The sequence below is a fragment of the Sapajus apella genome, unplaced genomic scaffold, assembly GCF_009761245.1.
Source record: "Sapajus apella isolate SASKATOON/1434 unplaced genomic scaffold, GSC_monkey_1.0 scaffold27, whole genome shotgun sequence".
NCBI classification, from domain to species: domain Eukaryota; kingdom Metazoa; phylum Chordata; class Mammalia; order Primates; family Cebidae; genus Sapajus; species Sapajus apella.
Window position 1 is genome coordinate 24,505,033 of NW_022436967.1, and position 25,260 is coordinate 24,530,292.

Genomic DNA, 25,260 nt, shown 5'->3' on the forward strand with positions numbered 1-25,260 from the left:
GCCATCAAAAACGATGAGTTTGTGTCCTTTGTAGGGACATGGATGAACCTGGAAACCATCATTCTCAGCAAACTAACAGAAGAGCAGAAGATCAAACACTGCATGTTCTCACTCATAGGCGGGTGTTGAACAATGAGAACACATGGACACAGGGAGGGGAGCACTACACACTGGAGTCAGTTGGGGGGAAATAGGGGAGGGACGGTGGGTGGTGGGGAGCTGGGGAGAGATAGCAAGGGGAGAGATGCCAGAGGTATGTGATGGGGAGGAAGGCAGCAAATCACACTGCCACGTGTGTACCTGTGCAACAATCTTGCATGTTCCTCACATGTACTCAAAACCTAAAATGCAATAAAATAAATAAGTGGGAAAAAAAAAGAAAAGAAAAAAAATATAAAGTTCCACTTTTTCTTTTTTTCACATTTGAAGTTGAGCCCAATCTCTCTCCCCTACTGCAAAACTCCCTTGCAATAATCAGTATACCTACTGTGATAGTCTGAATAAAATCGGTCTTACTATACTTCAGCAAGCGTCATTAAATAATTTTTTTTTCTTTATCATTATCCTTGTCCCTGGAAACACTACCTCTATAAATCCCTTTTCCATACATTCTTGTCTTAGGGTTTACATCTAGAGAGTTAAATTTAAGACAGATGGTGATTAACACAGAGTTATTAAGGCAACCTAGGAAAGGTGTGTAAAATGAGAAAAAAAGGCAACCTAAGATGGAATCCTAGGTTAAAGCATTACTATTTACCATAAAGGCAGAGAAAAAAGAGCCCAGGAATGATATTGAAGAAAAGAGGCAGAAATGTTGTGGAATGGGTGAGGTGTTGTGAATAGAAAATGTGATACCAGACATGAAAACCAACAGAGAGAATTTCAGGTCAAGAGTATTAAATTATACGGAGAAGTCAAATTACTTCAGGATTATAAAGAATCTACTAAATATAGCAAAAAAAGGGGCCTAATTATACCCTATTAAAAATTGGGCATTTTAAATATTTTGAAAGACAAGACTGTTAATACCATATATTCATATATATATTTTTTTAAAAAGGTATTTTTGAGCACCTATTGTGGGGAAAACCCTATGCTATGGCTGTTGGTGGGGGGACTGAATGACAGTCCCTGCCAGTAAGGGCCTGACAGTCTAATTATAATCCAATGTAATAAGAGTTGCAACAGTTGAAAGTCAGCGAAAATCATTACAGGTACACAGAAGAGTCAAAATCTGTTTATTTGATTACTGATGCCATAACCTTTTATACAGTCATTGTGAATTATACAACTTATTAATGTAACTGCCTACAGCAATTCTTTTAGCAGCGTGTCAGGGATACATGTATGTTCATGGAGGGTCAAGCATGCTGACCAATGTACTTGGAAGTAATGGAAAAGAGACATTTCTTCATTGTATAGATATACCTTATTTTCTTATTCGTACATTTATTTTTATTTTTGGAAAAAAAATTCAGCACATGAAACAAAATATTTTCTGTTATTAGCTTTGCTTTTATGAATAGTTTATTCCTTACCTGCAAATTCATCTTGCACTGATGGATGGTCTGGTAAATAGATTATCTGCTCACCAATAGACTATCTGGCTCTATATGGTTTAGTTATCATAGTTTGGAGAGGCAGCAACTTGCTGTTGCTTTTTTCCCCTACCCTCCAAATCTGCAGTGAAGAATGGCTTCAACACAGTGCCTGCCAAAATTTTCAAGGGAATCTGCTTTTTACTGATGGACTTTGCAATTTGGGGAGCTATATTATCTCTTCCTTGTTTTCTTATCTTATAACTTTGTAGCAAGCGAAATCAATGAATGTTAGTATCTGTTAATATCTGCCTTTGTTTCCTTCAGCATTAGAAACTTGTCCTTTCTGAGTGCAACTACTGAAGACATACATTTTTTAAATTCCAAGTTGCCAAAGAGGAAATAGAGAGAATCCTTAGTTATTTTATGTCCACAGCCCTTTACCCTGCTCTTTGCTTATAAATCCCCACTTGACCTTTTAAGAGTTGGAATAGAGTCCATTCTCTCTCTCCTCCTGCAAGACCTGGTTGCAGTGGTTCTGGTCACCATGGACCCCCTTGAATAAAGCCTGCCTCATTATCTTTAACAACTTTAATTTTTCTTTACTAACTCTCCCTCTTAACTTCCCCTACCATGTTCATCAGACTGCCTGTTCTAATTAAGTGCATGTTCATCAGACATGCAGTTAGTAAGGCATGTATAATGAAATGTAAATACATTTGGCACTAACATCCAGTGTTATTCCGTTTATAGATCTACACTTTTCAGAATTTAACTCTATTTTGTAGCTATTCCTGAAATAATGTTGAAGTGGCATGCACCACCATGCCTGGCTAATTTTGTATTTTTAGTACAGACAGGGTTTATCCATGTTTGCCAGGATGGTTTCAAATCCCTGACCACAGGTGATCCACCCCCACCCGCCTTGGCCTCCCAAAGTGCTGGGATTATAGGCGTGAGCCACTGTGCCCAGCCAATCTGACTACTTTCTTAAGGAGGTTCAAACTTCAGAAATAACTAAATATTTGTTCAAATAAGAGAAATATTTTATTTAGTCTAAAATATAAATCAAAGAGCACTACAGATTAAGCAGTGTTTGCTGTAAAAAAATGTACATTATTGCCTAATAATATATCAGTATTAAAACTCAGTTATGTTTCTTTCATTGTACTGCACAATTAAAACCATTTACAATTATTGGTAGTTCAAATAACTGAGATAAATACTGTAATTATGTAGACTTCATTACTTGAATATTTAAGAAACATTTTCTTCCTTGATGTAAACTTTTATATTATCTTTATTTATTGTTTCAATTTTACTTTTTCTGTTTCATTTTTAGATTCAGGGAAGAATATTATTTCATTATCACCTTGGAGCCACATTGGTAAATAGTTCAGATACTAAAAATCTTTAGCCAAGACCGAATTTTTTTTTCCAATTTATAGCCGAATTATTAATATTTAGAGACCATGTTTGTTTTACGCAGTTTTTGGTATCATCGTTTTCTATAGCACTACATTTTACACAAAGTTATTCCTTGCCTTTTATGGCTGAAAATCAAAACACACACGAACTTCAATTTTGTTGTAATAAACGTTAAAATTTGTGAACATTTTTAGTACTTCAGTAAAAGCTCAGTCATTGGCAGAAGTGTCCCTCAGATCAGGAAATAAAGGAATTGGGATTATCTATGACCACAAAGTAACATTAATTAATAGCAGCCTCTGGGACTACACAGCAGCGCCTTTAAATCTTAGATTCTCTTGTATCTGCAAGTTATCTTTTATCTTTCAGCTGTGAAATTTTAAGTCCATGAAGTAATAAAACGAGCAAATTAGCATTAGGATTGCAAGGTTTTTATAGTTCCGTGCTGTAGAACAAAAGGTAATAATTTGAAAAAGATCTTCCATAAGGCTGTTTTCGGTCTGCATCTAAATTTGTAATTGCATAGTTTTATTAAAGAGAACTGAAGGGCCCAGAAGTTGTTCTAGCAATCGGCAATAAGTTATCTGTTTTAAATGTAATGCATACTTTTTTCCCCTCCTACTAAAACAATGGCAGATATGCTAAAGGGAAGGACACATTCTTGAACTGCTAAGTGGTTTTTCAGATAGCCATTTACGGAGTGCACTCAATTGCCACTATCTGGCCGAAAGCAAAGCACACACGACCTCTTCTTTCCCTTTTCCCTTTGCAAAGCGAAACAGGCTAGGCATGTTCACGTGATGTGAATTACGTCAGCCCCCACCGAGTCGCGTGACCGACACCCAACCTTCCTACTACCTCGCCCGTCCGCCAGAGTGGGAAATCTCGCGAGAACCCGCCTTACTATCAGAACTTGCTGAGGTTACTGGGGAGTTACTCAGAAGGGAAGGGAAGGTGTGGTTGAGTGGCGGAGTTTTTGCTTTCGTTCTTTTAACGTTCACAGCCAAAGCAAAGACCTTTGGGGACTGCCAGGGTCTCAGCCACCATCCTGGAAAACAGCGGGGGAGGTGGGCTTGGAGGTGGCAGTCAAATCTGAAGTGAAATGTGGCTCAGGGCCGTCATTGCTCCTTGCAGAAGGGGCTGCGGGGGAGGGAGACAACCTGCGCCCGGCGCTGGGTAGCGGGCGACGCAGTGAACGCGGCTGAGGCAGAGTTGCGCCCCGACAGTCGCCGGAGGCTGTGGGAAGGGTTGGGACCTTCTCTGAGAGCAGTGTACTGCCCACATCCGGCCCCTGCTGTGTCAACACTGAGCGGCGCGGAGAAGTGGTTGCTCTCCCTTACTCGGCCACGCCGGGGGTCGTGGCCCGGGAACCGGCCTGGAGAAGTCCCTGCTGCCCAGCGCCCAAAACAGGGGCGTGAGCTTCCACGACCCTGGGCGGCATCCCCGGGCCATGCTCGAGTTGCCCCGCATCTTTGTGCTCAGTCTCAGACTGAGGAGGCTTCTGGGAGCAGGTTTAAATGGGCAACTGTGACGTCTCGCCTCATTCACACAAACCTCCAGGCTTCTCCCCCGCACATCCTCCTCCATCCACCTGGTTTCTCCCTAGACGGGTGTGCTCGTGTGTGCGACCGAAGGAGGGAGAGCGAGAGATCCACGAAGGGACAGGCTTGGAGTCGCTAGAGGGAGGTGTGGGACCAGCGAGGAGGGGGCTTCGCCTGGGAGGGGTGCTGGCAGGCGGAGGGAGCGGCGGGAGGAGGCGCCGGGGGAGGAGACGGAGGCCTGGGGACGGCAGAGGAGGCTTCGCCCGAGCCGAGCGCTGTTTCTCTTGCCGCGCCGTCTTGAAGCCGCGCGGACTCGTGATCAGCGCGAGGCCGCCAAGGTGCCTGGCTTCGCCGGAGCCGCTGCTGCCCACTGACGGGAAGCCGGTCCTGGGCGCGCACGCTCTCCCGAGCCCCGGCGCGCTCCGCGTCTGAGCTTGCTGACAGCTGCCGCTGGGCTCCGGCTGTCCGCTCCGGGCTCCACGGCCTCGGCCCTGCTGCACTCTGCCTCCGCCCCCTCGGACTCCCTCCCCTCGCTTCTGCCCCTCCTGCCCCAGTGCGGATCGTTTCGCAACTGCTCTCCACTCGCCCCGTGCCCGGCTGTTTTTCCATATCCCGGCCCCCTCTTCTTGAGTACTTTACCCCCTGCATTTGGGGACAGGGACTGGAAAAGGGGCGGGTGGACCGTCCAGTGGAGAAGAAGGAAGCGAGGCCCTCAGGAGGAGGCGGAGGATCGGCGTACCGTGGGGAGGAGACCCCACGCCACCCTTTCTGGTCATCTCTTTCCCGCCCCGCCCCTGCGCACACTCCCTCGCGGGCGAGCTACTTTCGGACTAGGAAAGTAAGGGCTGCCCTAGGTGACAGCGCCGCGGGGCCAGTCCCGGGGTTAGCCGCGTGTCTGCTCTCTTCTCCTCCGTCGCACTCCCAGCCAGGGCAAAGCCCGGACCGAGGATGGCTTCGACCACCACCTGCACCAGGTTCACGGACGAGTATCAGCTTTTCGAGGAGCTTGGAAAGTAAGCGCCTTTGCCCGGCATCTGCACGTCCCCTTTCCAGCTGAGGGCGGGTCTCGTTGCCCCAGACCCACGGGCCTCCGTCGTGGGGAGAGGGAGTTTGGGAGACAAGAGGAGTGGGAGGAGGGCCCCTGGTTTGTCAGCTCTGGGGAAGGTGCTTAGTAAGGGGAGGGAGCACAGAAGGGGTAGGATCCTTACCCTGACTGTGGCTCATTTTGATAGTCCCTAGCCCACCTTCTCCCGCTCCCCCACCCTCCTGCACTGAGAGACTTGGTGAATTTACGATCTCTGCAGTTGTAGCTGTCATCCTCAGAAGTGTGCGCGCGCGCCTGTGTGTAATATGTGTTTAGAGAGGAAATTAGAACCCATGTAAAATGCAACATAGGTCATGTTTTCTGTAAATAGAGATGCCTCCTGGTTAGCCGGCGTGTCGGCCGTATGACCCGTCACGTACTGATGAGAACTCACAGCCTCAGACGGTGCCATATTTATTGATGCCGAAAGTTCTACTTGGCATAGAGTCTATTTCACATACAGTAGTTGTTCTGTCCAGGAAAAGGGCCACCCAACAGGACCCAGCCCCTTGCCCTATATCCACTGTTATTCTTTGCACCAGATTACTCGCTCACCATCCTTCTTCCTAGGAATTACGTGTGCATCTTTGCATTCTCTAGGAGGATTTATTTATATAGGCAGCGGAAAAGCCCTCTGGAGACTGAGAGCGCTCTTAAGAGTAGCCTAGCATTGTGTAAAACCACTCATTCACCTGACTGGCAGAACTACTTGGAGACAGGAGACCCTACTAGGACTTGTGCAAAGGAACCTAGGGGCCAAGCCATGAATGCTGATTTTTGTAGCATCGAACCCAAATCCAATTCCTCTTTCACTAGTTTCAACTGTTACTTTTATAAAAGGAGTGCATTTATATGTATGTTGTTGGTTTATACTGTAATTAAAGGAAAGGTAAATATTTTTTAAAGGTAATAAAAATTATATATGTATATATTGTCTGCTGTTAAAACATGGAGAATATGTTGGAAGAGCAGCTTAATTCAAATCTCTCCCCTCCCCCAGACCAAAACAAGGCATAGAGAAATCACTGTACCAGGATTTGTTAAACCACACTAATTTGCTCAAGATTTATATTTTACTGAAAATAATCGCCATGTTGACTTACTTGGAACCACATTAATTTTTGTTTCCTACCAAAACAAGTAGGCAGCAGATTTTTTTTGCGGCTCCTCCTCTGCTCTGTTCTGTGCAGGGTTTTTCTCAGAGCATTTGGTGCTGTGAGTGTGAACTGTAAAATATTTTCAGATATCATGTGCAAACAAGAACGGTCGTAATTGGCAGTTCCTTTCATTTTGTTGATTAATAATGTGTGCTCCCAGTGAAATGAAATTTACTTTTATTCTTCAACATTAAAGAAAGTATGGGCTTCCAGGAAGAATTGTTCATTTACTGGATATCACTGTACTTCACTGACAACCCACTAAAATCCATTAAAATGGTCAGATTTTATAAATTTTTAATGGAATGTTATATCTGTTATATTAATGACCTGCTAATTATTGGTTTCCAGGGGGGCATTCTCAGTGGTGAGAAGATGTATGAAAATTCCTACTGGACAAGAATATGCTGCCAAAATTATCAACACCAAAAAGCTTTCTGCTAGGGGTGGGTATTTTCAACCACATATATTGGTTAATTTTGTGTTTGTCATGTTGATTATAGGTTATGTTGTATGTAAATATATCATGTAATTATAACAGAATTTTAGACTTAGGTATCATATTACATATTGAGATTATTTCCTTCCTGAATCCCTCTTGGTCTGCACAGTTTAAAAATAAATGGACAGATATAATTATCTGATACATTGCTATTAAAATTCTATCTGTCCTATGAGCAATGGCATGAATAACTATATTTTAAAGCAAATAAATGTCACTTAAGTGTACTTTGCTTATAGTTCTAGTATAAAATAACTTTTAGAAGGACCATGGAATGGAAAAATGGAAGTCTCACAACTGTCATAATTCCCTTTTGCTTTTGAGAGGAAAATAGGTCATAGCTCAGTTGAATCATATATTTCAATTGTAGTTACACTTGAACTTAATTCATCAAGGTATATTTAACAGTAATAGCTTAGGGGAGAAAAAAATTATGATTGTTATATTCTAGGAAGTTCAGTTTTATTTTAATGTTTCTGTGTGCAGCTCAGACCTTTACTTGGTCTTCCACATTAAAGTTTCACAGAGACTCATGTAATGTATTTTACACATGCAGTTTATAGCTACAGAGATAATTCATACTCGTAAAATAGCTGTTGACATAAGTAAAAAACTTGGAGGGCTCTCACTGCATTCTTTTTATTTTGTTGAACTCATGCAAAAGTACTTATGATGAAATGTTAGGCATTCCAATTATTGTGGGCACGTGTCTGAGGTATTTCCATGGGAATTTATGGTTTGATGAAATAAAAATGAAATTAAAATGAACAAAATACCATAGTGTAAGCTCATCTCAGTGACCTGGTTTATTTTTAAGTAATGAGAGAAGACATTCCATTAAGGTTAGTTTTCCTCATTTAATATGTCTTTTCAAAAGTGCTTCTTACCAAAATCCTGGCATCATTGCTTTTGGTCTGTGCCATGATTAGTTTTTCCATATTTATTGCAAATTCTACTTTTAACATGCACTTTAGGTTTAGGTTGGTATTTTAGCTTATCCATTCACATGGGATGTAGTTTTAATGTCCTTCCTTCATCTGATTTCGACGTGATTTTGAGGAAGATCTATAAAGTAACCAGCACCATAGAATCATGGTATGAAAAAAAATGAGAATGATATTATGTTAATTATGTTCTCTTAGTCTCTACTCCACAGGAAGGTTTTAACAATGAAAAGAAATTGCTAAACTATACTTGACATCTTAATTTAAAAAATGAAAATGTGTAGTTAGGGTCTTTCAGTGGTTCTATTATTTCTTTCTGTGTGCTAGGTACTTTCGACTATGGTGGGGGGATCATTTCTTATGAAAGCATTACAATACCTATTCCAGGTCTTTTAGTGGTGTTTCTTTCAAAAGAAATCTGTGTAGTGCTTCACTTTTACTAACTTTCTTAATTAGAGCCTTCCCTCTCCACTCATCTGAATTCGTCCTCCCTAAATCAGAATAACAAATATACTTATCCCTGATCACACTCTCTTTTCCCATCAGTCTGTGGAGAGGAAGTCCTCTTTGGCCTGATGGAATCTCTTCTCCTTGCTGCTCCATCATTGGTCCTTACCTGCTCATATTCTGCTTCAAAGAACTACCTACATGTCCCAAAGCTTTTTGCCCCTTCTGGATTTAATGATTTTAATTATTCTAGGTTTAGAAAAAGAACTAGGGTGAAAAGTTAGGAGACATTCTTCTTGCTGTTTCTCTGCAGTTTATTTTTCCTTGTGACTTTGGGCAAGTTTCTTAACCTGCTGTATATTAACTTACCTAAGAGTAAGCTGGTGGTGAAGAACATTATTAATGCTGCAACCAGAGGCTCTGAGTTTAACTTATGATGCATGATGCTCATGCCTACTGGCTTTGTGATCTTGGGCAAGTTGCCTATTTTCTCTGAGCCTCAGTTTCTTCATCTGTAAAATGGGAGTAATAACAGAACCCTTCCTTCTAGAGTTTTGTATGCAGTGAATGAATTAACATAGCATAGAACAGCGCCTGCCCCATAGTATGTAGTCAATGAATATTAGCTGCTATTATTTTATAATAGAGTTGTTATAATGATCAAATTAGATTACTTTTGTGGAAGAACTTATAGGTCCAGTGGCAGTTTTGATTTAGCTGTGAGAAGTAGGGTGTAAATTTGGTTTAGTTTCTTCCTTTTTTTGGATATCAGGTTCTTCATCAATAAAATGGGAAATCATGCTCATGGAGTCTCATGGGGCGTTCTGAGGATGCAGGGAATTTCATGAGAATTGTGCAAAGTAAACTGCAAAGTATTGTGTCAATTTTATCTCTCATTATTGTTCACCTGAAAAATTACAATACTTTTCCTTCAAAATGGCCAATTAATTTTATTTTATATTGTCACACTAATTAGGGCTGGCTGTAGAATATTTGTGCCTTTGAATGCATACATTTGTTTAACCTTTACTCTTATTGAATTATAAACTCTTGATAAAAAAAATACCATGCTTTTATTTTTTGATATAACATTCCACAGAATTGAGGGCATAGAAGGGGCTCAGTACAGAGTAACTAGAATCAAATGTGGTTGTTAAATGACTTGTAAGAGTTAAGTACTTAATTTACTCCTAAGAACAAGCAAATACTGAAAATAAATCTGTGAAATAGTATATTAAGAGCATATGTGTTAACATATGAATTATTTTAATAACACTCATTTCAGAGAAAATAATGATCCAAATAAACCATTTTTGCAGAAAAATTTAAAAAATAATGAATGTATTCGAAGGCAAATGTAGAATAAAATGCAAAACAGTATGCTTAGCTTTTCTGAGGTACTGATTTTTGAGAGTTGCATATGTCAGCTTTTGTAGAACATACTTTTTTTGTGCAAATTTTTGTTTGTATTTGAAATTCCATGCCTTTGTATATCCAAGCCTTTAGACTATTTGTTTTTTTTCCCCCCCATTTATTTATTTTATTGCATTTTAGGTTTTGGGGTACATGTGAAGAACATGCAAGATTGTTGCATAGGTACACACGTGGCAGTGTGATTTGCTGCCTTCCTCCCCAATTGTTTTAAAGATCAGGCAGGTCCTCCAACTCAACTAACGTTCTTTAAATATAACATTACAACTGAGAAAGAAAGGGCTATTGTTAATAAATCTAAGACCATGAGGGAATTGCCACAAATTTGGCTACATTCCTACATAAATTTGCACATCCAACTATACTGTCAACGAGGCATTTTTCTGTGTTTAGATTTTAATGGATTTTCAGCAGACAGTTACAGTTGTATTTCCTCTCAGCTGTTAGTCATACGTACCATATTTGGGAAACTCTGAGTCAATTGAAGAATTTCTTACCTTTTGTGTTAGCATGTGCATGCACAGATCATTCATTATACTATACTGACCAGGTAGCCGAATATACTCATCATATATAATTTGGCTTATTTTGAAAATAAGGAATAGTATAGAAGCAGCTCAAGCATCTGATATTTTGTATGTAATTTCTACCTTCTCATAAGTTTTTGTTAGTTGGGCATTGAGGGCATGCTTAGTAAATGTTGAATAGTGATAATAGAATTTTTGCTTATATTTTCACCATGAGAATTAGAAATTACATCGTTTTTATCCCAAACACAGTTAGGTTAGTACTTAGCAAAAGCCTATTTTCTCTGCTGTTTGATATTCTGTTTATTTACACATGTTTAGAACTGTACAGTGTTGTCAAATTATATAAAGTCCAAGAAGAGCTGAGATTGCAGTTGAGACTCCAGTGGATCGATGGTTCTGGTGGCAGCTATCTTCAGAAATAGTACATGTGATTTACTTTGCATTTCAAAGCCTCCTGGTGGTAAAATATTTTTATGTGGAAGTAATGGCTTCTTGACATTCATCTTCCAGTGTATTTCTTGATCATTAGAAACCACTTACTGTTATATAAAGTCTGATGTACCACAGTCACTGTTTTTGTAAACTATATTACAGTATAGGCTTGAAAAATAAGTTATTACAAGTATATTTTACCTCTGTTCCATTGCTAAAGTTAAAAGGAATTTCATTTTATACTTCTGTAAAACTTCAGGTTTAATCAGTTAAGTCATTTTGATGTTCTTTGATTTTACTAGTTTTATTAATTCCTAAATTGGTGATATTAGCAGTACATTAATCTAGACTTTATAAAATTACTTGACCATGTATACAAAATAAGGCCTCACCTATAAAATCTAAATATTGTATATATGTGTATATATATATATACACACACACACACACACACACACACACACACACACACACACACACAAGGATATATATGTATATATATATACCTATGTAACCTTTTTTATGTTATTAAAGGGATGTTAAAAACTAATTCTTGGTACTTTTATTTTTGGCATCCAGACAATCAAGAAAGTACTGTAATTTCTCAACTTCATGGTTAGTTGTTTTGAATTGGAAGTAGAACTAAGACTATATCGATGGATTAAGTTCTGATTATACATTATTGATTTGGCAAATTGGAACAATTTGAACAAATTAAAATTTGAAGTTTTGTTGGCAAGAACTATGGTTTTAAGAAAAAAATTAGTAAATCGTTTTTATTTTTGTGCATGGAATCTCTACAACTCTTCAGTTATGGACCCAGAAGTGGCATATGTCATTGTTACTATTTTGTATCCTTTAGTTACTTTTAGTTGTATTTACATTCTTTCATAGGTTTTGATATTAAACATTTGTTTTCTTCTTTCGTTGAATGAAAACATTACTGCTATTCAAAACTAGTTAGGAGGTACAAATATTTTTTAAAAATGTAATAATGGAAGTCTTTTCTGTATTTCATTAAATAAGGAAAACAATAAAGAATGTGGTTGCCAGGTATTGTACTGTGATATTAATAACTAGTGTAAACTTCTACCTGATTGTGTGAGAACTTTGTTTAGACAACTAGATTAATACTTCCCATTTCCATTGAAATGTTGAATAAACTGAATATAAAAATTAAAATTTAGTAGGAAATCACCATTTATGGATCTTTTTAATGGTAATAATCATGAATTGCTAGAAATTTCATATGTGCTGGGCTTTTCTTGGGCATCTAACTTTTTTGTTAACTAGAATTTAATTTATTTTTAAAGTCTTTTTCTTGTGCTTATACTGAGGTTAACTTATAGTATCTCTAAGGCTTTAAACATCAGTCTTTCCCTATTTATTGGAGTATAATATATGCAGTGTTTTAATAAATCATTGGCAATGACAATTAATGATTACTTACATAGAGACTGTGTTAAAGATTTTAAGTTACAATAGTATTTTTAGTAAACTATACTGTAATGCATTAAATGGAGTATCAGTAATATTTTAACTCTAAAACATATCTTTATATTTCAAATCACTTTATAGATCATTAAGCATATTCACATGGTTTTATGTGTTTGTTTAATAAATATTAAGTGATTACAGTGGACGGTGTTAGGAAACATAAAGGCTATCTACACAAATAGATATCCTAGAAGACAAAATGGTGTTACAATTCTAGCATGAATGAAGCACTATGGGCTTTTAAAGAAGGAAAAGGTTATTTCTTCCCAGGGAGATAAAGAAAGGCTTTCATATAGTATTGATTTAAAGAAATTTTGAAAGCAGTAATGTAAATGGGGCTGAAGTACTACCCACACCAACTGAAAAAAAAATGTCTAAATAAACAATTTGGGGAAGTTGCTCAAAGTAGTTAAAGTGTCTGATTATAACAAAATATTATGTTTTTCATGTGGTAAATTTGTTGTAATTATCAGTATACAGCTATTTTTAGAATAAAATATTTTTAAATGAAGTAGGCTATTTCTTAAGTGACAAAATCCCTCTAATTCCAGTTAAGGGAAATATAGCAATGCTTGCAGAGAAATCATAGACCTTTCATCTGCCGTAACTTCTCTTACTCTAGCACAGGGAAACTGGTAGGTTTGAAGGGGAGAGAGGGTAGCTTTTTTGTTAAGTTTGTTTGATTTTGTTTTTAACTCTCTTAACTATCATTGTAATTATACACAATGACACAATGACATCATTGATTTTTTTATTACCTGAACCCCTTTTCTGTTGTTATGGTCTTGTGTTTATTACTACCAAAATCAATAATACCATTTTCATCATTAATAATAATTTAGAAAAATATAAATATTAATAGCCATTATTTGAAGAACCCCTTCTATGAGACAATAGATACATACTTACAAGATACTTTGTTTTATTTAATTCACATTGCAGCCTCCTAAAACAATATTATGTCCATTTTATAAAAGGATACTGAGGCTCTTGTATAAGGGCTCAAAATTAGTAAGTAATAGAGTCATGATTTCAATCCAGTTTTCCCTAGCTGTAAAGTCTGACTCTTTCCACTGTCACTTCCCATTGATTGCCATTACAGAGAACTTATGCTAACCTTTTGTATTTACCTGTGTGTGCTTGACTGATCTTACAAACTTCAGAGTCCTTCATAGAAGGCACTATGCCTTACATTTTATCTTCCCATTGCAGTGTGGGGAATTGAGTATTTCTTTGGGAAAATACATTTAGAGTTCCAACTTGTGAGAGAAGATAGTCTTTTAAAAGCTGGTAACATAAGATCAAAGTGAAGTTTCAGACAATCCCTCCATACTGTCTTCTGGAAGGAAAACAATATGGTGAAAAATGTTACTATTATAAAATGGTAGGAAAATGGTTAAAGAGGAGTTAAGTATTTTGGTAAACTTAATTCATTAACTGATTGAAAATATCTCACTATACAATAAGTTTCTAGGATTACTTCTAAATGATTCAGTTGTTACTGCAAACAGAAACTCAGCCCTTAACCAAAGCCCAGAGAAACCTATTCAGAAAGCCTCCTACTCTTCTGGTTCATCTCGTTTAACAAATGAAGAATGGGGCTGGGCGCGGTGGCTCAAGCCTGTAATCCCAGCACTTTGGGAGGCCGAGGCGGGTAGATCAGGAGGTCAAGAGATCAAGACCATCCTGGTCAACATGGTGAAACCCCGTCTCTACTAAAAATACAAAAAATTAGCTGGGCATGGTGGCACGTGCCTGTAGTCCCAGCTGCTCAGGAGGCTGAGGCAGGAGAATTGCCTGAACCCAGGAGGCGGAGGTTGCGGTGAGCCGAGATCGCGCCATTGCACTCCAGCCTGGGTAACAAGAGTGAAACTCCGTCTCAAAAAAAAAAAAAAAATAAAAAAAATGAAGAATGGAAGACAAATTTTTGTTGTTTTGTAGTATCCTTTTGAACAGCATTGCTGTATGTCGCAAATTCTTACAAATTTGGCAATTTAAAGAAAAACATAAAATTGTCAAGTTCTGTATTTGTTGGAAAAATAACTTAGGTGCAGCAAGTAGTATAAAGGTACACGGGAATGTATTGTGATATAATATTTATGTACAGTTAATTGTTTTATGAAAGGTTTCCTACTTTCCTTTAGTTAAATTGATTACATAGGAATTTTAAAACTTGTATTGCATAAAATTTGATATATGTAGTTATACCATATGTATTTAATTTTATAACAATCATCAAGCACCCAATAATCCTCCACCCAATAACTAGAACATTCTCCCTACTTTTGGAGCTACCCGTGTGCTTCTTGTTGATTCCCATCCTTTGTATCTCTCTGAGAGCTAATCACTATCTCTAACTTTTTTTAGGAGGGAAACTTCTTTTTGTTTCTTCACACCCTGGGGTTTTTTAGTTAACTGGCTGATCTCAGTGGACCAATCAGTCATTCATGGAATAAACCTATGTACCTATTTTCTAGGTAAATTGTATTTTATTTTATGTGGTATATGTGTAAACTTATGGAATAAACCACATTACTTCTCATATATTAGTGTATAATTTTATCCTGTCTCTTAAAGTACAGGCAATGTTTAATTTATTTGGAATATTTTAGTAGCAGGAAATTATTTTCTTCCTATGTCTTTTTTATGAAATTTTATTAGTGATAATGTATATGCATTGAAATAAAGCATGAATAACTTATGTAAAAGTAGCTTATTAAATATAAATATAGCAAGTGAAAATGTATCAAAATTTTATTCTGTTTTATAAGAAACGGTGGATAGTTGAGATATGCCCCGTTATGCTATTAGTGTTTAAATTAAAATTTGATGTTTTGGTGAGGAAATAAACACTTTTGCGTTTTTTTGGAGGCAGTGTTCTGGATAATTTGAGTTTTTCTGAGGGGTACTTGTTAGTAATACAGCGCCAAACTCAACATGTTCCCAGTGGGCTCACCCACTTTCTCCCTCTGTGAACGGCACAGTAATTTTCCTAGGCTTTCAAGCATGCCTGATTTTTTTTCTTTTTCTTACCATGTCAACACCTTTTTCATGTCTTCCTTATTTTCACCATCCCAATCCAATTTGAGCTCCCTATTCTTTTTGCTTCAACTCTTTGTTTTGTTTCGTTTTTTTTCTTTGAGACAGGGTTTCTGTGTCACCTAGGCTTGAGTGCATTTGTGAGAACCTAGCTCACTGCAGCTTCCAATGCCTGGCTCAAGTGATCCTCCTGCCTCAGCCTCCTGAGTGGCTGGAACTACAGTCATGAGGCACCATGCCTGGGTAATTGTTTGTGTTTATTTTTTGTAAAGATGGGATCTTTCTGTGTTCTCCAGGCTGATTGGTGTTAAAGTCTTGCTCATAAAGCAATCCCTTCATCTCAGGCTCCCAAAATCCTGGGATTACAGGCATGAGCCACTGTGCCTGGCTGCGTCTTTCTTTTAGATTGCTTCCTAAATGGGTTTGGTAGCTGATAGCTGCCACATTTTTATTCATTCATTCAGTTCATCATTAGGTCTTCTAGTACCTGCTGTGCTGGGCAACTTGATAAGTTTTAGAGATACAGAGGTGAAAGACAGACATTCTGTCCTCAAGTATTTTGTGGCCTATGAGTGTGGATGACAGCCTGGCACTTAGTAGAGTTTGTGAAAGTCCTGTGATAGACGCATGCACAGGGCCTTTGAGACCATGCAGAGACGAGCTCAGAGAGGTTGGTCTGACAGATTTCCTGAGAATATTGACGTGTGAGGTTGTATTTTGAATAAGTTAGGTAAGCCTGCTAGAGAAGGGAGTAAGCAGCCTGTCACAGGGAGGGAGAAAGTTGCTGATCCATCTTCCTGATGGAGTGAGTACATCTAGTACTGTTGCAGTACTCTCTCTGTTAAGATCTGGTTCAGGTGCTGCTCCTCCATGGTGTCTCTAACTTCTTCTCCCACCTCTCCTTACTTTTTCTAGCCAGAGAGATTGTTGTCTTCTTTGTCCTTTCAATAGATCTTTCATATCTTAATGGAGCTTGCCAGATTTCTCCCCTTGTATTGTAGTCATACATGTTGTGGCCTTCAGGCATTTGGTGACATTTCTTAGTTTATCTTTCAGTCTGTGCCTGGCACAGTAATTACAATATTGCAGATACTTGTAAATGTTTGTTGAATAAGTGGACAAATGAATGCATGAGCAAATAAGATTCTGTATCTTAAATAGACATGCTCAAAGAGAAACATATGACTAGTAAAGTAAATGAAAATTGACTGAGACTTCATCTCAAATGGCATACAGTAAATCTGTAAGTTAATTTCTAATTCACAAATAATTATACATTTCGCCATGACAAATTCTGCTTTATTGGAAGGAGTTTTGTGTAATTCAGTATTTTTTTTTTTGAGCAACTACTTGCAAATTCTTATTGCTGCTTTTTTTTTAAACCATGTGTTATAAACTGGCTCATTAATGAGTGCTAACATTTTCATGGTCTGTGTATCTATCAGCACCACTTTAATAATGCTAGACTCATGTCATGATTACATTATTTTAACATATTTGAGTTTTAAAAAATTTTGATCCATTCTACAGAGGTAACTGATTACTTAACTTTTTAATTTATTTTTTGACAAAGCTAATTTTTAAGCAGTATGGGGACATTTTAGAGTTTTAGATATACACATCATGGATGTTATTTGCTTGGAGGATATTTGATTTTTTTAGTAAAGGCAGTTAGAGACCAGCTGTTTCAACTGCTGTGTCTGTCAGTTGAGAAATTTGGTGAGGGAGAATGTACTTGTTTCTGTATTGGAAGGCTCTTTAAACAGAATCCGTATTGAAAAGCACTTACTTGTGTTCCCTCGTCCAGGAAATTTTCTTGTGTCGTATGTTGCAAGACACTGGGCTGGGGCACTTATAATTCCATAGATTTACAGTGCTAATATATATACTAAATTGGAGACATTTTTCTAATATCTATTACTGTATATTACATTTTGTAGCTATTACATATGAGAAAATATTCTTTTCATAAAATGTTCCTATCATATTTTTAAAATGGTGACTTAAAGGCTTTAATCATAGTGGTAATAGTGATTTGGGGATGTTCAGGTGTACATTTTGGCAGTTTTGTAGAAATTGTATCCATGATGAATATTTTATTGCTTTGATAAAGTGAATTTTATATGCTTTAATACTAAATATTAATATTTATTAGGTATAGAGAGAATTTTAAACTTCAGACATACCTTTGAAATAAACCTTTATTTATTACAATTTTATATAAATAAATTTAGAAATATTAGTATCATAAAATATATGTATATTCTAGTTACAGAATATGGGGAAATATGGAAAAATAGAAAGAGGGAAGGCACACTTGTAGTTCATTTTCCCCAAACAAGCATTGTTAACATTTTGTCACTTTCTTTTTCTCCAGAATACTTGACTAAAATATTACAATTTTGTGTCCTGCTTTTTTACTTAAAATTATAAAATTTCCCTATGTTACTACAAATCTTTTGAATTCCTAATAAATGAATTATACTTCACTAAGTTACTAGAACACCAATTAATTATCTTGGTATTCCTAGTATTTTTTATTTTTATGTTTGTTTTTTGCTATGATGACTGGCGCTACTATACACATTCTTTTGTGTAACTTTTTTATAGTTCTCATTGGTTTCTTAGGAAATATTCATAGAGGAGAATTAATGGGTTCGAGGATTACATATCATCAAAATTTTTGTTGGCTAATTATTTTCTGTAAATTTTGTATATTTCTACCAATGACAAAGTATGCAAGTGAGAAATTGAATTGTAAGGAACATGATTCTAAATTTCTATTTCAATTTAACAAAAAATGCTTACTCTCCATGTTCTGGTCCTGCTAAGTGCTGGATAAATGAAGATATAAAGGGCAAAGATCCCTCCTCTCAAGGTGAACAGATATAAAGTCAAGTAAAATTACCATTCAAGTTGATAAGTCTAACAATGGGAGTGTTTACTGGTTTCTGAGGTATAGGAGATAACTGTTGCCTTGATGAGAGGTCAAGGAAAACTTCCTAGAGGAGGTAATGTTTGAACTGGATTTCCAAAAGTATCAGTTTTGAACTGAAAGTTAAGTAGGAAAAAAAAGTTCAAAGGATATGATGAAAAAATACTCTTGAGAAGCTAGAAAATTGGAAAGTACTAATAAAGACTGAACTGAGATAAGCACTTTCTAACTCTTGGTGATCCACTTACCAGGTATAGGGTTTCATGAAAGCATGTAAAAACAGGTGAAAAGAATGGGAGTTTTTTCTTCCAATGAATTACTAAGTATGGCAAGATCTGTTGGAGGTTATTATATAAGGCAGATTGTGAAATTTTACAACACTGAGTTATTTGAAATGAACAGCTGATAAGAGAGGAATAATCTCTTATCTCCCTCACATTTCCTTTTAGTGAGCTTGGGGCAATACAAAAAATTAAGAGTGATTAAGTAGAAAAGAAAGGACAGGAGGGTAATTAGAAATTTTTTTAAATCAACTAATATTTTAAAAGTACAGTAGACAATCCTGTTTGTATTTATAAATAAGAAAAGATAATTCCTATAGTTGCAATATGGATTAATGACTGTTTTAAAAAAGTGCATAGGTTTCTGCTCAAAACTAAAACTAAGATGTCTAAAAATGGTACTGACAGTATTTACTGCTTGAATGCCCAATGTCAAGAATAGTGCTTGATACCCATCACAGATATTTATTGACTACATGAAGGAATAAAATGATTCCCAAGTGGCATAATCTTATGATTAATGAATACACATTTGAGGACCTAGAACTTTTAGCAGTAGGATTTGCATACACTTTCTCTTGCATTTTTTTTTTAAAAGAAAAGTTAAAAATTCTACTGTTAATTTTGTGATATAGTTTATAATTTAGCATAAGCTGGTAATAGGAAGATAATCACTTCTTTATTCTCATGATTTAAATAATGAAATAATCTTCCATTCACATAGAAGACAATTTCAATTTAAATATTTAGCCTCTCTAGCAAGGCCCAGCCATGCAATTTTTCCCCTGTTTTTAGAAGGATTTTAGCAATAGTAAAAAAAAAAAAAAAATTAATATGTGAGATCATGCTGGTTTTATTAGTATTGAGGACTGCCTGCCTTGTAGTTTAAAGGGGGAAAAAAGAGCATTGTTTTGCTGAAAAAATATATATATTATTAATGGTAGATTATTTTTTTTGAGGTGATGTGGGAACTTTGGGAGTAGAGCAGAAAGCCTATTGACTTCAAAAATAGTGGCCCGGTTGGTATAATCATTAGAAAGCAGGTTGGGAAAAATCCTAATTCCAGATGTCAAGTCAAATTTTAGTATCAGAGTCACTCCTGTTTTCTAAATGTAGATCTCCTGATTTCAGGCCATTTTTCATTCTAATAGAGAAGAAGAAGAAGAAGAAAAGCTGTCAAGAAGAACTATTTACCTCCTATAGATAGGTTTGAGCCCCGTTTTCTGTAATCTTTGAAGTTTTTTTGGGAAAAATTATTTGGGTTGATTTTGCCCCCTTCACCCAGTGCACCTGTGCAATCAGAAAAAGGGAAAACGAGATTTAATTGTTATCTTTTAAAAAGTCTGATAGGAAAAAATATATACTGTCTTACATTGACAGAAAACCAATTATTGGGTTACCTGCAACACTGTATCCTCCATTCAGTGCTGATAATCATAAGGTCCATAATCTCCCAATTACATAAAATAGTAAAGAGGCTCTGAAGCATGAACAGGGGTGGCTAAAGGATCACTGAGATTATTTTTAAAATAATAATGATTTATAGAAATGGAGTTAATATTTGTTGACCTTCCACAAACTTTAAAATAGATAGAAGGTTTTATGGTATATGTTTTGAAATAATCTAAACCAAATAAATCTAAATTTAGAAATACCAGTATTAGAAATATACAGTGAACACACACAAGGTCAATTTTAAAAATAGCACTTAGCTTTGAGAGGATAATTTTTCCTTCACCCTGCATGCAAATGATTTGTTCGGCCCTTCTGTAACAAGCTTAGGTGATGAAAGAGGAAAAGGGCATCAGAAATGAGTCTTTGGAAAATTATTGTAACTTATGCTAATGCTTATTTAGCATCTTTCATTCAAGGACCTTCAGACATTTCCAAATTGAGTTCCATAGTACTTCTGGAGTGTGGGTAAGGGACATTCAAAGACTCCTGTGCCCAGTGCTGTAAGGCCTGCCATCCCTGAGTGGCATGTTGCAGCTGTTTTGTAGGGTACATCATATTCCTTCCTGGGCCAGAGAATGGAAGAGACAGCATTATCCAGCTGACATCCCAGAAGGATTAGGGAAATAGCAGTCAACTACCTGGATTGGAATTTGGCCAGCGTTCTGGGTCAGAAACCCTATTCCTATAAAAATATTCTGTCTTTAAAACATTTTATATCCTGCTTTATCCCCAAGAAATAAACTGTATATCACTTATTTTCTTCAAATACCTTTGGGAGGTTAACATTAATATTGAGGAATGTAACAGACTCTATCTACTATTAATGAGGAAAGAAAGCAAAGTTAGTGTTTTATCTAAAAGATATTAGAAGAGAACAATTTATTTGTATTATGCCTGTCAAAAGTAAGCTATGGGGGGCATGAAGATAATAACATATGACCAGTTCCCACCCAAAACTTTAAAACTGGTTTGATGAATAAGAGACACACATAGATAATTATGGAGAAGATATATATGTATCTTCAGTATCAGAGGAAAGTATTATGAGAATTCAGTGTAACCTAGTGATGACATTTAATGGTAGAAGCAAGAAAGGTAACATTGAGGAAGCAGAAGTTGTTATACATAGAAGTAAAAAAGAAGGACGAAGAGGAATGCAGCAAAGTAGCTAATGTTTGGGGAAGAAACAAAAATGTTTATTTGGGCTAAGGATAGACAATCTGTTTGGGAAACCAGGAAAGAAAGGGTTAAAAACACATAAATGTTGTTTACCAAATTGAGAATGTGCTCTTCAGTATACCAGAGACACATTAAAGAGAGCCTCTATAATGTTACTTGGTAGCAGTGAACGAATAGGATGGATTGACCTAGACTATGAGACACACTGAGATCCTGAAACCTTAAGATAATAAGGGATGAGGCAGAAGGACACAAGGAGGACTGCGGTTTCAAAGTTGAGTCAAATCAGGAGAATTAGTTTTCATGTAACAAATTGAGAAGTGAGAATCAAGAACTGATTTTGATAATTAATTGACATGTATTTGAGGTATACACAATATATTCAAGTTGAATTATCAAAAAGACCTTTGAAAATTGGGTGTGGTCCTTGAGAAAGTACCTCTGGAGACCATGCAATGTACTGTGTATGTTATCAGCATTGGCTATGAAATCAGATTGCCAGGATTCAAGAACTGGCTCTACCACGTCCAAGTTCCGTGACCCTGCCAAGCCTTGGATTTCTTATCTATAAAACTACGATAATCAATTTTGCTGCTATGATAATCAATTTTGTGATTCATTTGCACAGAGGAGATAGTAGAAGCTATGCTAGTGGATAAGATAACAAAGGAGAGTGTAGAAAGGAAAGAAAAGAGGGCCTAGGATAGTGGTGTTGCCATTTTAATGGATGAAAAGAGGGCTAGTTTAAGATAAATGGAAGGATATATCACAGAGGTAGGAAGGCAATTAGGATAATACAGTGATCTGAATTCTGAGGGAGGGAATTTTCGCAAAGGAAGGGATGGCTAGTATTGGTCAAAATTGTAGAGAAGTAGAGAGAAATGAAGACCAAGAAAAGGCCTTGATTTTCCATATAGCAGAATTTCAATAGCATTTAGGACAAGGTCATAAGGATTGGGTCATTAGACAGTTACTCATTTTCATATCCTGAGAAACCTAGCACATTGCATACAATATAATAGGTATTTAATGTTTACTGAAGGATTGAGAATTAATGACTTTCTTGGGATTAAGGAACACATAGAGACAACATGCAAAAGCTTGCTTGTTTAAGAAAATAGGGAAGAAATAAGAGATTTGGGAATAATTCCAGGGATTCGTCAGGTCAAGGGAATTAACTTTGGGGATAAATAAAACCAGAGCTTATTTGGAAGAAGAGGAAAAAGAGTAAGGAAGAGAAGGACTGACAATGCAAAGAAAGAGGGTAGTATTTATTGTGCAGAGTTGAGGTTGTGAGCATGAGTAAGAACAAGAGATTAGTTTGGGGAAAATGCATTCTTTTTCCCAGGAGGCAGCAGGAGGGTGAGAAAACAGCACATACTGAAAGGTTTTGCAGTGGAGAAGAGGGCAGTTATAGTTCTGCTGAGAAGAGAAAGAGAAGTGGGGTTGAGAAGTCAGATGGTCTTTGGAGACTGTAGAAAGGAGACATCCAAAAGCATTGTGCAGTAGTGGTAACAACCTGAATCATTAGCAGATACAGGCCTTGAATCAAGCACCAAGGTATCCAAAAACGGCTCTCAGAAACTGCAGGTCAACAAGGTGAGACTGCAGACATTCTGGCAGTTTTAAAAGATTTAAGGAGAAAGGTCTCTTTTGTTTAAGAAAAAATTAAGAATTTTTCTTAATTCATCTGGCTGGTAAGCATAATGCAAATAGAATGTAAACCCAAACTAGCTAATAGCAAAACCTTTGTTGTTGTCATTCTATTATGTTCCTTCCAAGTAGCATCTAGCAGAGAGATGAGGTGAGTGAGACAGTTAGAAAATAGAAAATTGATCATTCTCAGCAAACTGACACAAGAACAGAAAATCGAACACTGTATGTTCTCACTCATAGGTGGGTGTCGAACATTGAGAACACATGGGAGGGGAGCATCACACACTGGGGTCTGCCGGGGGGGCGGAAATAGGGGAGGGACAGTGGGGGATGGGGAGTCGGGGAGAGAGAGCATGGGGAGAAATGCCAGATATAGGTGATGGGGAGGAAGGCAGCAAATCACACTGCCATGTGTGTACCTATGCAACAATCCTGCATGTTCTTCACATGTACCTCAAAACCTAAAATGCAATTAAAAAAAAAAAGAAAATAGAAAATTGAAAAGAAAATTTTATTCTCCAGGAGTAACTGCCAGAATGAAGTAGTTTTGGAATGTTCAGTAACATATTTCTTTTTCTACCTGAAAGTGAAACCTGGGAAATCTTTAATTTACACTCCAAATTTCCCTTCTTACTATTCAATTCATTCAATATGTCTGCATAAACAAAAGACTCTGTAGGCAGCTTTTGATGGCTCAGGGTTGTACGTAGTTTTTATCAATGGGAAAGTACTATTTATAGAGAAAAATTATCATAGATCAGAAATAGGTAGTATATTCTATGAAAACATAAGTTGGTTGATCCCGGATGTCATATTATCAAAGTTAAATATGGTTCATCATCATGAATATTCTATTTCTTATGCCTTGCTTACATTCCTATCTACATGTCTCCTGTTCAATGGCTGTGATGATTGGGGCTTTTGGTTTGGTATGTTTCCCAAAAGCATTGGAAAATCTTTATACCTGTTTTTTAAAAAAGTCTCTCTCTTTTTAAAATTTGCTTTTCCAAGTTCACTGCAAAGGCTTACTTTGCTCCCTGAGAAAAACAATGAATTCAAGAATTGTTATTAAGGTAGGTATGATTAGAATGTGTTTGATGTCGTTTGTCTTTTTACATAAAATATTTTTTCTGCTTTCTTATTCGTTTGCCCATTCCTTCTCCTACTGCTGTTACTGTTGATGTTTGAAATCTAATTATTCCTGACTTTTCCCTTCTCTACCACCCTATTTCTCACAAACAAAACAGTTTCTTGAGTTCAGACTTCAAGGTTCCAGAGCGCATCTTCTTTGTACCTTCCTTGGTTATTAGCTTTTATCTAATAGGGAAAAATTTGATATTTTTAATCCTGTAACCCTTGGACTTTGTTTCTCTAGTTCCCAGGGGCTCTCATGTCTTATGTTGCCCTTATTGTATCAGTGATCATTTATTTGTTCATTTATTTACTTATCTAGTCAACAAATATTTATTGAGCAACTGCTATGTGCAGTCACAGTTCTTGATTCTGGGGGTAGATTGATGAACAGAGTTAAGAGAAACATGGGAAAAGGCATTTGGATAGATAAGTACCATGCAGTGCTATGAAGAAAATATAGCAGGACTGTAAATTAGATAATGACCTCAGCGGAGTTTAGATAGAGCTGAGGATGAAGCATTTGAGCTGAGGCTTTAATGATGAGAAGAAGCAAACCATGAGAAAACATGAAGGAAGAACATTCCAGGCCAAAGGACCAAGGTGACAGTGAGCTTGCACGTGGGCAAATAGGAAGTCAATGTGGCTGGAGTGTAGTTAGCAAGGAGGAGAGAAGTATATGATGGAAGGTAGGCAGGTGATGGATTGTGTAGAGTCTTTTAGCCTAGTTAAGGAATTTGGATGTTATTTTAAATGCATTGATAAGCTATTTGAAGATATGGAGCAGGGAAGCAATGTGATAGGATTTTGTTTTAAAAAAAATCTCTCTCTGGCTGCCATGTGGAGAATACATTATAGAGAAGTGTGAGTGAAAGCAAGACTATAGTATTCTCCCTTTATCTATGGAGGATATGTTCCAAGACCCCTAGTGGATGTCTGAAACTACAGATTGTATGAAACTATATATATACTGTATTTTTCCTGTATGTAACATAAATACGATAAAGTTTAATTTATAAACTAGTCACAGTAAGAGATTAACAAGTACCATTA

General features: G+C 37.0%; 1 protein-coding gene across 30 annotated transcripts in view; it reads left to right on the top strand.

The window, feature by feature from the left end:
- The first annotated feature begins 3,901 nt into the window (after positions 1–3,901).
- Positions 3,902–25,260, top strand: part of CAMK2D (calcium/calmodulin dependent protein kinase II delta) — a 310,275-nt gene continuing 288,916 nt past the window's right edge. For 7 of the 30 annotated variants that reach the window (XM_032292476.1, XM_032292483.1, XM_032292480.1 and 4 more), the window contains exons 1-3: positions 3,904–4,652; positions 5,433–5,520; positions 7,100–7,194. In XM_032292476.1, the coding sequence (XP_032148367.1) occupies positions 4,484–4,652; positions 5,433–5,520; positions 7,100–7,194 (352 nt within the window). In that variant the 5' untranslated portion in view covers positions 3,904–4,483. Of the gene's footprint in view, positions 4,653–4,708; positions 5,521–7,099; positions 7,195–25,260 lie in introns of those variants that run through there. The other 23 variants (XM_032292501.1, XM_032292498.1, XM_032292503.1 and 20 more) reach the window with 6 other exon arrangements.